The sequence below is a fragment of the Mastomys coucha genome, unplaced genomic scaffold (assembly GCF_008632895.1).
Source record: "Mastomys coucha isolate ucsf_1 unplaced genomic scaffold, UCSF_Mcou_1 pScaffold22, whole genome shotgun sequence".
Taxonomy (NCBI): domain Eukaryota; kingdom Metazoa; phylum Chordata; class Mammalia; order Rodentia; family Muridae; genus Mastomys; species Mastomys coucha.
The window spans coordinates 232417524-232430080 of NW_022196905.1; the positions used below are offsets into that span (position 1 = coordinate 232417524).

The 12557-nt window shown below is 42.8% G+C and overlaps 1 protein-coding gene across 1 annotated transcript in view; it reads right to left on the reverse strand.

The window, feature by feature from the left end:
• Window positions 1-12557, reverse strand: part of Bbs2 (Bardet-Biedl syndrome 2) — a 38611-nt gene that overhangs the window by 15617 nt on the left and 10437 nt on the right. Inside the window, exons 3-7 of the mRNA XM_031340901.1 lie at window positions 9616-9741; window positions 8932-8994; window positions 7062-7139; window positions 3241-3345; window positions 3066-3152 (exon numbers count right to left, since the gene is read on the reverse strand). Coding sequence (XP_031196761.1) covers window positions 3066-3152; window positions 3241-3345; window positions 7062-7139; window positions 8932-8994; window positions 9616-9741 — 459 coding nt within the window. The remainder of the gene's footprint in view (window positions 1-3065; window positions 3153-3240; window positions 3346-7061; window positions 7140-8931; window positions 8995-9615; window positions 9742-12557) is intronic.

The following is a 12557-nucleotide window of genomic DNA, read 5'->3' on the forward strand; positions in this document are numbered from 1 at the left end:
AGGCCTTGTCATTCAGACACTGGCACACACACACACACAATTAGCGTGTTTTCAAGCATACACTATGAAGTCTGTGGTTGTGGGGCCATGGGGATCTAGAGGTCCTCAAAGTAGATGCCCTTCCCTCTTTTTCAGCAGAAGCTGTCCCTCCCACAATGTCCCTTGTGAAAACCTAGGTCTGCTGAGAGATGGACATAAAGCACACATAGCATATGATCAAAGGAATGTGCACCAAGACCCAACTGCCAAGGCCCAGAGTCCGCCCTGCACACACCACTTATGCAAGTGTCTTAACTTTCTATTTATGGTTTCACATGGAGGCCAACAACCAGAACAAGAGTAAAAATAGTGCCCACACCTCACAGGGTTAACACCATAAAGTGGTTTAAACACACACACAAACATACAATAGACATCAGCTCTAGATGCTGGGTATATGTCTAACTCCAGCAATCAAGAAGCTGAGACAGGAAGTTTGCCTTAAATTCAAGGCCACACAGTGAGTTTGAGACAAGCCTCAACTATATAATAAGGCTCTGTCTCAGAACAAAAGGTTTGTATATAAATTACATCTTTATGGACTGGCTAAATGGCTCAGTAGGAGGCACTAGGTCTAATGACCTAGATTTGAAGCTCAGGACCAACATGGTAAGAGTGAACTGACTCCTTCAAGCTGCCCTCTGACCTCCACATGTGTACCATGGCACACTTGCTATGCTATTTCTTTGAAACATTATTATGATGATTTATACACGTGTAAAATATATTTACCTAACATTTAAACAATTGTCCAAATCTTTTACCATATAGTAACTTTTTCTTTCTTTTTCTTTTCTTTTGAGACAGTTTTACTGTGGCCCTGGCTATCCTAGAACTCTCTAAGTAGATCAGGCTGGCATTGAGCTCACACAGATCTTCTTGCCTCTCTGCCTTCCAGTGCAGGGATTAAAAGTGTGTGCCACCATGCACAGCAACTATACAACCTTTCCTAATAACCTTACCCACTCCTCATAAAGACTACTTGGACGTCTTTGGGCTCTCCCATAAACAGGTGGCTGATCACTTGCAAAGACATCTCAAGAACAATACTAAAAGACATTCCCTTGAATGACTGGTGCAGGCAAGGACACAGGTCTTACCTAAAGGCCCTCTCCAGAAACTCTGGCCAGGCAGGCAATGCAAGTCACTATCTTTATCTTTTTAACCCAAATACACAGGCTCCCAGCCTACTCCTCTCTGGGGCACATCCCACTCAATAATTCAACCATATTATTTATGACAGTGTCACGTCCACCAGAAGATTATGACTACCAGAGCCTACAGAGACTGAATGTCTGGGCTTTATCAGAGCTCTCAAACACTAACCCTAGCCTGTGACTCAGGTCAAGCTGAACCTGTTTCTCCACAGGGAAACCTGTGATGTAGCTCCATACTGAGCTTCCACAATGTTTGGCAAACAGAGACTACTCCTTTGCTAACCAAGCAGGACTGTAAATTTATTTCTGAGAACACTCTATACTTTGGCTTATCTAATAAGGAAGGAGCAGATGGCCCTCCAACTCAGTGAGTAACAGACTTCGACACAGCTAATGAGCTAGGAGCACTGACTTAAGTAACTCTACACAGACATGTACAGTCGGGTGTGTGTGTGTTTTCCTTTTCTTTGCTGTTTCTGTTAAGTATGGATAACTACAAAATTTTCTTAACATCTCTACACTTTTGAACAGATTATGTAATAAAAAATCCCTGGTTTGAAAATGTTTACTATAAAACTGTAGGTCCAGTCATCTGAAGATATCTTCTCTTCCTTGCCTTTGTGAGACAGTCTGTAGCCCAGGCTGGCCTTGAATTCAACATCTACCTCCCTCTACCTCTTAAACGCAGAAAGTATAAGCATATGCCACCACACCTGTCTCTTGGTAGTAACTCCAAATTCTTGACTCAACCATAATAATTTCTGTTCCCCAAGAATGTGGTCTGCTAGGCTCTGATTGCTTGCCTCTCCCTGAAATTTGTACACTGTAACTCTACCACAAGCATAGGACCACTGGAAGGTACCCACGTGTGGGATTAGTGCTCATATAAGATGCTCCCAAAGCCAGGTGTAGTGGTGCACACCTAGGATCCTAGAAGCTGAGAGGTGGGTTTGAAGGAAATGTGGGTTATACAGTTTCCTAAGCCAATAATAGGACCATTCCTCAAAACAGAAAAATAAACAATATTTTTTAAAACATTCCCTACTGGGGAGATGCCTCAGGCCCTCCTGATATGTGAGGCCACAGCGAGAAGACAGCCACCCGTAAGGAAGCAGCCTCCCAGACCAACGGGAAATAAACTCCCACGGGTTACAAGTACCCAGGCGTGCTACCTGTTACCACAGCCTAACTGAACATATATAATCAGTGAATAAACTTTGAAATTCTTAATAAGTATTGATGACATGTTCCTCTCTTACGAAGTTTAAGACCCATGGCAAGGACAAAACCAAGCAGACAAGTCCGAGCCAACCCAACAACTTTCTAGCATGTGCATCAAAGGAAGACCAAGGTAAAGAGGAGTGCAGGAGAAAAGGCAGGAATTAGCTGAGCTCCCGGAAGGCCAACACTGACAGAGAAGGAAGTTAGGACAACGGTGTCCATGGAGATGGAAAGCTAACAAGACAACCTTGACTTGCCAAAACACTAAAAGATTCTGACTTGAAGTTTAAAGAGTAAAGAAAGCAAAAGGATTTTCCTTTGAAGTTACAGGTGGGAAATAGATAACCTAACATGATTGTTCCTGTTAACTCTAAAAAAGAGCTATTCACACAGCCCACTATTGGATTAATTGTTTCACTGGTCTGCATCTACAACCAATCTGATGGATGGATTCTCATGCCTTCAAAGGGGAGACTGAGAAAGACTCTTGGGAGATTTTCTCCCAAGTATTGTTTGCAAGGCAGAAAGGACACATCCACCTTACAGTAGGAAGAGATAATGAGGAAGGACTGACCCGGGTTTCTATCTAAGTAGTTCAGCCAACACCATACACAAGTGTTAAACAGATGCCTCCTAACTCAAACTCACCTTCCCATTAGACCACCCGGTTATCAGTTCACACACTCCATCAGAATTAATGTCAAAAGCATGGATGCTCATGGCATGGTTTTTGGACTGAAAGAGAATTCCAATAATCAGTAAAGGAGTCGCTCCATGTTGGAAGTTACCCCACCCGGAACAGGGGAGGCTGAGCTATGCTCACTTTAATTCTCCAGTACCGGGCTGTTTTGTCATAAACTCCAACTGTGCCATTGGAAAGGGCGTAACCAAACCGACTGCCGTACATGGGACACAAAGAGGTGACTATCTGCAAAAAACAACACAGGAGACAGTTACTCAGTAAGACTCAACTTCACATGCAACCTCATAAAGCCACACGTCTGTATCGAGGAACTCAGTCCTCCAGGCATGCTACGGCCATTGCTATCTTGAAATCAGAACAGCTATGAGTTCCTCAGTTGTTGCTTCAGCTAGCCAGATTTGAGTGACATGTTTTCTTGGGTCTGTCACTGCCCTCTCAATCTTGGGTGAATAGAGACAGACTCCCAGGGAAAAGTCAAGTACCTCTTTGCCACAACTATATTTAGATTTAAAAACCCTTCTGAAACTAAGCAGCAGCGTTAAGGCCCAGGGTCTCCTGAGCTGTTAATGACCCTGAATGGGTAAACATCATTGAAACTTCAGTCAGCTGCTTCCCACTGTGTCAGAAGCTAAGGCACTTACTTCCCCAGGGGGCTGGACTAGGAAAGATCTAGTTCTAACACAGACCCCTGTTTGTGAGTCCCACTCCCCAACCACTTTGTAGGCTTTTCAAGAGGATCAGAGAGAGGCTGAGGCAAGTTCCAGGCCAGGGGAGGAGGAGTATTCATGAAATGAAATACTCTAGAAGGGAGATCCATAACGATTTGCGTATGGAGACCCATGGTACAGGATCAGCTCTGCACTCACAGGCATGTCCGCACTCCTGGGAGGTATGGCACTCTGTGGCACAGGACCAGCTCCTCCGTAACTATTTGAGAGGGTTAAACATCACCTGAACTCTATGAATATGGCAGCTACCACCTAAATATTCACAAAAACATCAGGCCCAAGATCCTTCTGCTTCACTTGACTAAATGAACCAACTGAACTGTACCTCACAGCTGAATTCTTTCCTTCAAGCTGACAAGTGCCAAGAAAAACCTGGCCCAGCAGAACTTGTACCCATTGCTGGGCAAAGTAGCCCTCTTCTCTATGACTTGTGTCAGCTACTTCACAGTTAGATAATCGATTTAAACAAATTCACAGAGCTAGATCAAGTTAGGGGGAAGATTGCAGGACAGTATTTTTAAAAATAATAGGCATATATAATTAGGAAGGGGATGGGCTAAGCACACAATACATGCTGTAACACACACCAACACAAATGGCTTTACTGATTGACTAGCTTAACTTACACTATAGTTTGTTTCAAGAACTGTAATCTACAACTGATTTTTATCTGCGTACTTTTTTATAATATAACTTATTAAGCTAGAGGTAAAAGAATATACTATCTTTTCCAAACTAAAACCTCAGACATACAAAGCTCATATGGTGTATAACCACAGAGTTACATATACATACAGACACATATTTATAGGACTTTTTAAGGATCGAACACACTTTGAATGATAAAATGTGATGTTGAACAGGGTTTAATGACACTTCTGATCTATTTTCTAATTCTAGTCCCAATATAAAAGATATTAAGAAATAAGTTGTACAAAGCAGAGAGTGGTTATATAATTTCCTTCACACCTACAGTTTTTTTACAATCCACCTACTTCATGTAACTCCAAATACAAAGCGCCATGTAGGACCCAGGGTCACTTAGCTCCAGCACCCTCCTGCAACACTTGGTACTGTTTACTCTTAACCGTCAAACCTGGGGACACTCTTAAAGAAAAGCCACCCAACAGTAAAGACAGAAAAACAGGGCTACAAATCAACAATTCTATAAAGTATATGTTTGCATAAAGTTGGCTCCAGACTCCCTGTGTGTGCTGGATAGTTTTATGACAACCTGGAGTCATCAGAAAGGAAGGAGCCTCAATTGAGAAAATATCTCCATAAGATCAGCTCTAGACAACCCTGAAAAACATTTTCTTAATTAGTTATTAATGGAGAAGGGCCCAGTCCATGGTGGGTAGTATCACTGTAGGCTGGTGGTCCTGGGTTCCATAAGAAATCAGGCTGAGCAAACCATGAGGAGCAAGCTAGTGAGCAGCACCCCTTCATGACCTCTGCATCAGCTCCTGCCTCCAGATTCCTGCCCAGTTTGAGTTCTTGCCATGGCTTTTCTCTGTGGACTGTGACTCTGAAAATCCCATCTCCTCCCCAAGTTGCTTTTGATTGTGGTTTTTCATCATAGCAATAGTGACACCAAGATCCTTAGTCCTTAGTCAAAGTCTCCTTGGCCCATGCCTTTCTTCATGTGTGGATTAGAGAAAAGCAGGTCCCCTCTGGTCCTTGGCTCTACTTGGTCCATGTTCCACTCTTTTCTAGGACTGAAGGAAATGGTGCTCCAAAGAACTCTATCCTCACATCTAATAATGACAGAACCAGAAACCCAACATTCTCAAATGATTCCCAGAAAACAGGAAAAAATTTGCTAGAAATCAGGATGAAAGAGATAACACAGGGCCTATCCTGGCAGGACAATGGTGCTCAGGCTGTTTTGGGGGTGGGAGTCCTTTGGGGGGGCTAGAAATCTCATTAAGAATCAAATAAGGGGCTGGAAAGATGGCTCAGAGGTTAAGTAAGAGCACTGGCTGTTCTTCCAGAGGTTCCGAGTTCATTTCCCAGCAACTACATGGTGGCTCATAACCATCTATAATGAGATATGTAATAACATCTATAATAATCTTCTGGCCTGCAAGCTCATATGCAGCCAGAGTGCTATATACATAATAAATAAATAAATCTTTAAAAAAATAATCAAATAAGATGCTGGAGAGATGGCCCAGTGGTAAAGAGCACTGGCCTCTCTTCTAGAGACCCAAATTCCATTCCCAGCATGGATTCAAAATCAACATGGGCTACACAGTGAGTTCGAGGTCAGCCTTTGGTTATTACAGAGTGAGACCCTGTCTCAGAAGACAGAAACAAACAAAGGACCGTCTACTTCTTTTTTTTTTCTTTCCTTTGTTTTTTATGTGCATTGGTGTTTGGCTTGTATGCATGTCTGTGTAGAGGGTGTCAGATCTCCTGGAATTGCAGTTACAGACAGTTATGAGCTGCCATGTGGGTACTTGGAAATTGAACCAGGGTCCTCTGAAAGAACAGCCACCGCTCTTAACCTCTGAGCCATCTCTCCAGCCCAAGGGCCAGTATTCTGGGAAAGCTCCCATAAGCACACTCTTGTGACTCTCCACCTCCCACCACCATCCTCATCCCACTTCCTATCCCCACCTCTTATCCCCACTTCTATCCCCCTACTCCCCCCCTTACCCCCATTTCCTACCCCTCATTCCCCTACCCCATCCCTCTACAGAGACTGGACTCTCTGCACTCACTTCTCTGTCCATAACTGTAATTTTACATTAAAATAAATCTGGGCTGGGTATTGTGGTACACATCTGTAATCCCAACATTCAAGAGATGGAAACAGCCAGACCTACATGAGACTGTCACAGAAAGAAACAAACCCAGTGGAGCAGGACAGCACACAGATATGTGAATTTGAGACCAACCTAGTCTACATATTGAATTCCAGGCCAGCCAGAGCTACACAGTCAGAACCTGTCTCAAATAACAACAACAATTAATAATAGTAACAACAACAATAATAAAACCAAATATGAGTATATAAGAGAAAACTTAAGGTTCTCTCCTAGAGACCCAGGGCTGTGAGGTGATGCCCAGCAGTGTCCTCTGTAGTGTCTCTGAGTGCAATGCTGACCCGCCTACTCCAAGGTCACCACTCTGTGCCCTGGCCTATGACTCAGTGCCCAAGCTCTCTCTGCTGGCCTAAGGTCACCACTCTGCAGCAGCATGTCCTACCTCTGTCTCTGTCATTTCTGCCACAATCTCATCTTCTTTAAAAACTCGAATGTCAAAATCTTCAGATCCAACAAGAAGCTGAAAAAGGAAGGGAGATGGCAGAATCAGAGTTTAATGTGTAAACACAACAGTTTCATGAATTAAAAAAAGAAAAAGAAGACATTCCTTTGCCGTTGACTACTTGCTATGCACAAGTTCCAATCCTCTAGAAACCAGTGCTCAAGGGGGTTGTAACAAATTTGGTCACAAGTGAAAATGTGGCTCTATGCAGTGCAGGGCAGGATGAGCTCCTTCCCAGGGTGACAGAAGCCCTCAGAGACTGTACACCTCGGTAACACACGAGTGTGCCATCTGCCCAGGAGCATCCAGCCATGCAACACAGACTGATAAATGACTTCTTTCTAGAAGGAAAATGCTGCCATTTTCCTGAGGTAAAACAGGACTGTGGGAAGACATGATGTATTACAACAACATCAGGAAAGCCAGGCTGAGAGCTTATCGGATCTCTGAGACTGGAGAGAGGGTGCAGCTCCTCATCTGGACCCCACAAGAGGTGGGCCCTTAACACTGGGATGGGGCATGGTGGTGGCCCTCTGAATTGTCATGCTCCTAACTCTTTGAGGGTCTTTAGCTTAATCACATCCCAATATCCATGCGGTCTACTCAAATTGCCATCCACCCATCCATCCACGAAGCCCTGGTCTGGACCTTCACTTCTACAGCGCCCACTGCAGCTGCTCTCTGACTCCACAGCCTGACTCTGTCAGCAGCACAGTGGGAGCAAGGGCTGCAGAAGCTTCTGCAGCAGACCTCAGCTCCCCAGCTGACAGAGGCTGACTGAGACTATTCGAAGTTGGTAGCTTCCCTGCCTCTCAGGCCTTTAACCCTCTGTAGCCTGTAACCTACATCTATATACACACAGTTATGTAAGTATATGTATTGTACAATACTATACACAGTTCTCTGTGCTGTCCAATACGTGATCTAAGAGTAAGTACACTGGAATAAAGAAGCCTGTTTGCCTCAGCCAGGGCTACAAGAAAAGTGGGGTTACCTTTGAAAACTGCTGCCTACAAAACCTTTGGCACCCTGTACATTTACTGTTATTTAATAAATTCTGGAGTTGTGGAATGACACAAACATAGTAAGCCATAATTCTAACAAAGTGCATTCACAAAACCCTGTCTCTCAAAGACCAAGCCCTGGTCCACGGAAACCAGGCTAAGTTTGGGCCCAAGAGACACGGTATACATACCAACTTCTCAAGGATCTGATTTCTAGGGTAATTTCTTATTATATTAATAGATAGCTACAATTATCAGAATAATTTCAAATGAAATCATTTTATCAGCCAAAATTGAAAATGAATTAATGTTCCAAAGCATCAGAAGTGGTTTATAAGATTATAAATGAGGGGCTGGTGAGATGGCTCAGCAGGTAAGAGCACACGAATGCTCTTCCAAAGGTCCTGAGTTCAAATCCCAGCAACCACATGGTGGCTCACAACCGCCCCGTAATGAGATCAGATGCCCTCTTCTGGTGTGTCTGAAGATAGCTACAGTGTACTTACATATAATAAATAAATAAATCTTTAAAAAAAAAGGTTATAAATGAAACTGAGGTCTCGTCAACCTTTGCCTTCTCTTCCTCCAGTGTCTCAGATGCATACAGTGAGCGGAGGAGGAAGCAGATGGGGAGAGAGGAACAAGATGAGAAGAGAGGGGGTGTGGAAGTGGGGAAGGAAGGGGAGGGAGGAGACAGAGACAAGGACCTGGGAGCTCAGATCTAAGTCAGCCATGAGAAGCTAATGTCACTGTCAAAAGGAACTTATTCAGCTGAACAGAGCACCCATGGCTCCTTTGCCACACACCTCTGTCTTCCCATCACCGTCAAAGTCACACAGAGCCAAGGAATGAACATTGTCTCCAGTAACCTGAACATAAAACAGAAAGCCATTAATTAGTCATCCTTCTTCATTTAACCCAAACATATCAGCCTCAAAAGTGGAAGGCTTACAAAAAGTGCCAGTGAGTTCTCAATATTACCCATATTGTTAATATATTGCCCTGTTTTTTTTTAATTATTTATGTGTATACATACATGTGTGCAAATCCTATATTCTGTGTGGGAATGGGTGCACATGTGTATGTGTGAGGATGCCTAGGAAGACCAGAGCAACCTCAGGTGGCACCCTTAGGAACTCTGCCCACTTTATGTGAGACAGGATCTCCCACTGGCCTGCTGCTCCCAACTGGACTAGGTTGGATATCGTCAGTAAAGCCCAGGAATAACCCTGTCTACACTTCCCCAGTGCTGCGATTACAAACTCAGGCATCAGGCTCAACATGCTTATATGTTCTGAAGATTAAAGCCTTGGTGCTTTGAAGAGCCCTCTAACAGTGGAGCCATCTCCATAGGCCTATTAGTCCATTCGGGTGTTTGGTTGGTTGGTTGTTTTTAACCATTTTTCAATGCAATCAGTACTTTAAAAAAACATCTAAAAACAATTAAAAGTAGAAATGCTTTGAGTACCAAGATGTTTACTTCTTCATACCGTCCAAAAGAGATCATTTCCTTCATGATCGAAACCCTGAAGAGCACAGTTTCCACCGATGATTGCAAGAGGCGGGGCAATGTCTCCCAGGGTCCCCAGCACAATGGCATTTGCCCCATCTGAGACCTAGAATAAAGAGAGAGGGCTTAGGGATATGCAGGCACACTTCCAGGGTGAAGTAGTCAGTGCTTCCTCCAAATATTCAACTGGCTCCGCCCTGTCTCCTAAGATGGCAGCTAGGCTTCTCCAGAGCCCATGCTGTGGCCCAGACAAGACCAAGTCCAGCACTCACACTAAGCTGCTACAAGGCATGGTTTGGATAATCCAGGCTCTCAAGGACTTCTGACTTCTGCAGGGGTGGATTCTCCAATGACCAAGGCACGCACTTTTAAACACCCAAATTCTAAGATTTATTTTAACCCATTCATATTGAAATCTTTTTTGTACTACCACATCCAATATACTTTTAAGTATGGAAAATTAAATATATATGGAGGGAACTATATCATTAGTTACATATATAAGTATACATAAATATAAAGAAAGGATTCATTATAAAGAAAGAAATAGATAGGAAATAGTAAGGCTACTAGATTACATGTGATAAGAAGAGAGAAGGGACTACAAACTGAGAAAACAAAGAGAAGAAGCTGGAGGGCAGGCGGGGGCTGCTGGGAAGGAGAATATTCATCTGAAGGGTGAAACATAATACACTGTATGCTAACCTAAAACATTCTAGACAAGTATTATATGGGTGTGTATATATATAATAAAGACAGCCCTCATAAGAAATTTAAATTGCCAAAGGATCAGCAAATCTAAACATAAAGTTAAATGGTAAACAATAAATAGCCAGGGTTGCACTTGTAGTCTCAGCTAAATGCAGGGGGGAGGCAGGAGGATTGCCTAAGCTTGGGAGTTTGAGACCAGCAAACACAGCAAGATCCTCTCAGAATGAGCAACAACTAAACAAACAAAAATAAATAATAAACAAACAAACATAGAAGGTAACTGTGAACTAGAAAAGTGAGTGGAATGAAAGTATCAAACAGCTTTCTGCTAATAAATGGCAAATAAGAAAACAGTAAATAAGAAATTCAATAGAAAAGGAACATCAATAGCCAATGAAATGCAAACATTGATAGTAAATCATTTCCCACTCCACTTTTTAGGGTACCCTCATGAAGATCAAACTGTACATTTGTTACAAATGTGTGTGGGGGTGTCTAGGCCCAGCTCCTGCACTCTCTCTTGTTGCTGGCTCAGGCTCTGTGAGCCCCCATGGTCCCAGGTTAGTTGACTCTGTAGGTCTTCTTGTGCTGTCCTTGATCCCTCTGACTTGCTCACGTCTATCCCTGACTCTTCCACAAGGCTCTCAGGGGTCTAGCTTTTAATTTTTAAAATTTATGTGTCTTTTATTTAAAGGATTGTTTATTTATTTTATGTATATAAGTCCACTGAGTCCACTGTAGCTATCTTCAGACACACCAGAAGAGGGCACTGGATCCCAATGTAGATGGTTCTGAGCCACCATGTGGGTGCTGGGAATTGAACTCAGGGCTTCTGGAAGAGCAGGCAGTGCTCTTCACCACTGAGCCATCTCTCTAGCCTCCCAAACTCATGTGTTTTATTTATGTGTGTTTATCTGCATGAGTGCAGGTAGATGTGCACTTTTGGATTCTGTCTTGCCTTAAACTTACTATGTAGGCCAGCCTCACTTCACACTCACAGTCCTCATCACTCAGCTCCCGAGTGCTAGAGTTACAAACTTCCTGTACCTATTCCTGACTGAAAGTCATCCACAATAGCCAGGGAGCAAACTGTCCAGGAATAAAAAATCAAAAACAAAAACCCCAGCATATATGTATAACAGCACATTATCGGCCATAAAAGGAAATGAAGAGACACCAACACATGCTACAGGGTGGGCTAGCCTGGGAAACATGCCAATCACAAAACACACACACAGCTCCATATTCATGAAGGCTACCTAAAGCCAGAAGTTAATGAAATGGAGATGCCTGTTTTGGGGAATGGAGTTTCTTTTGGAAGTGATAAAAATGTTTAAAATTAATTGTAATGAATGTTCCAAGAACTCTGCAAAGTTCCAAACTAACTAATGGGACATTTTAGATTAATTGTATAAAGTTTAAGCTATACTATTAATATGGGGTAGGGGTATCATATATTATGATTCCATTTTGTAAGAAAATTTCTTTTTCCCCTAGCTGAGAACCCATTGTCAGCCATTGGTGGCTGGGAGAGGGAGAGATACTTTTCTTTGGGGTGTGACCACTGTTGGGTTGCCATGCCACAGTGGAAGGCCACACACCAATGTGCATATTCAAAGCATTAATTGGACTCTACATGTCATTTAAAAACAGAAGACCAAAAAAAGAAAAAAAAAGAAATATAAAGTTGGAAGGGATATGTGTCACGGAGGCTGCCTGGGGAGGGGGTGGGGGAACAAGGGGGAGAGATGATCAAGATACATTGTATAAATGTAGAAATTTCTCAAAAAATAAATAAAAAGTATTTTTAAAAGAACTTTTACATTTTTTACTCATATGTACTTTTAAAAAATGAACAAACAAACTCTATAGCTATGCATAGTTGGTCTATGTCTACAATCCCAGCACTCAGGAGACTGAAAAAGGAGGTTCACAAACTCAAGAGCAGCCTGGCAACACAGTGAGACCTAAACTGAACACACACATTCACACATCCACATCTACAGACACACACACACACTATACATACACACATCTACATACACACACTCACACCACACACACACCATACACTCACACTACACACACACTCAACCTTTGTGAATAAATTCAAATACTCTTTGTCTATAGGTGATTATTTTCCTATAGTAGATGGTGGTAGATAGCCCAGGCATTAAGTCTACAGCAGCTTGTAGATGGCAGGCTACAGTA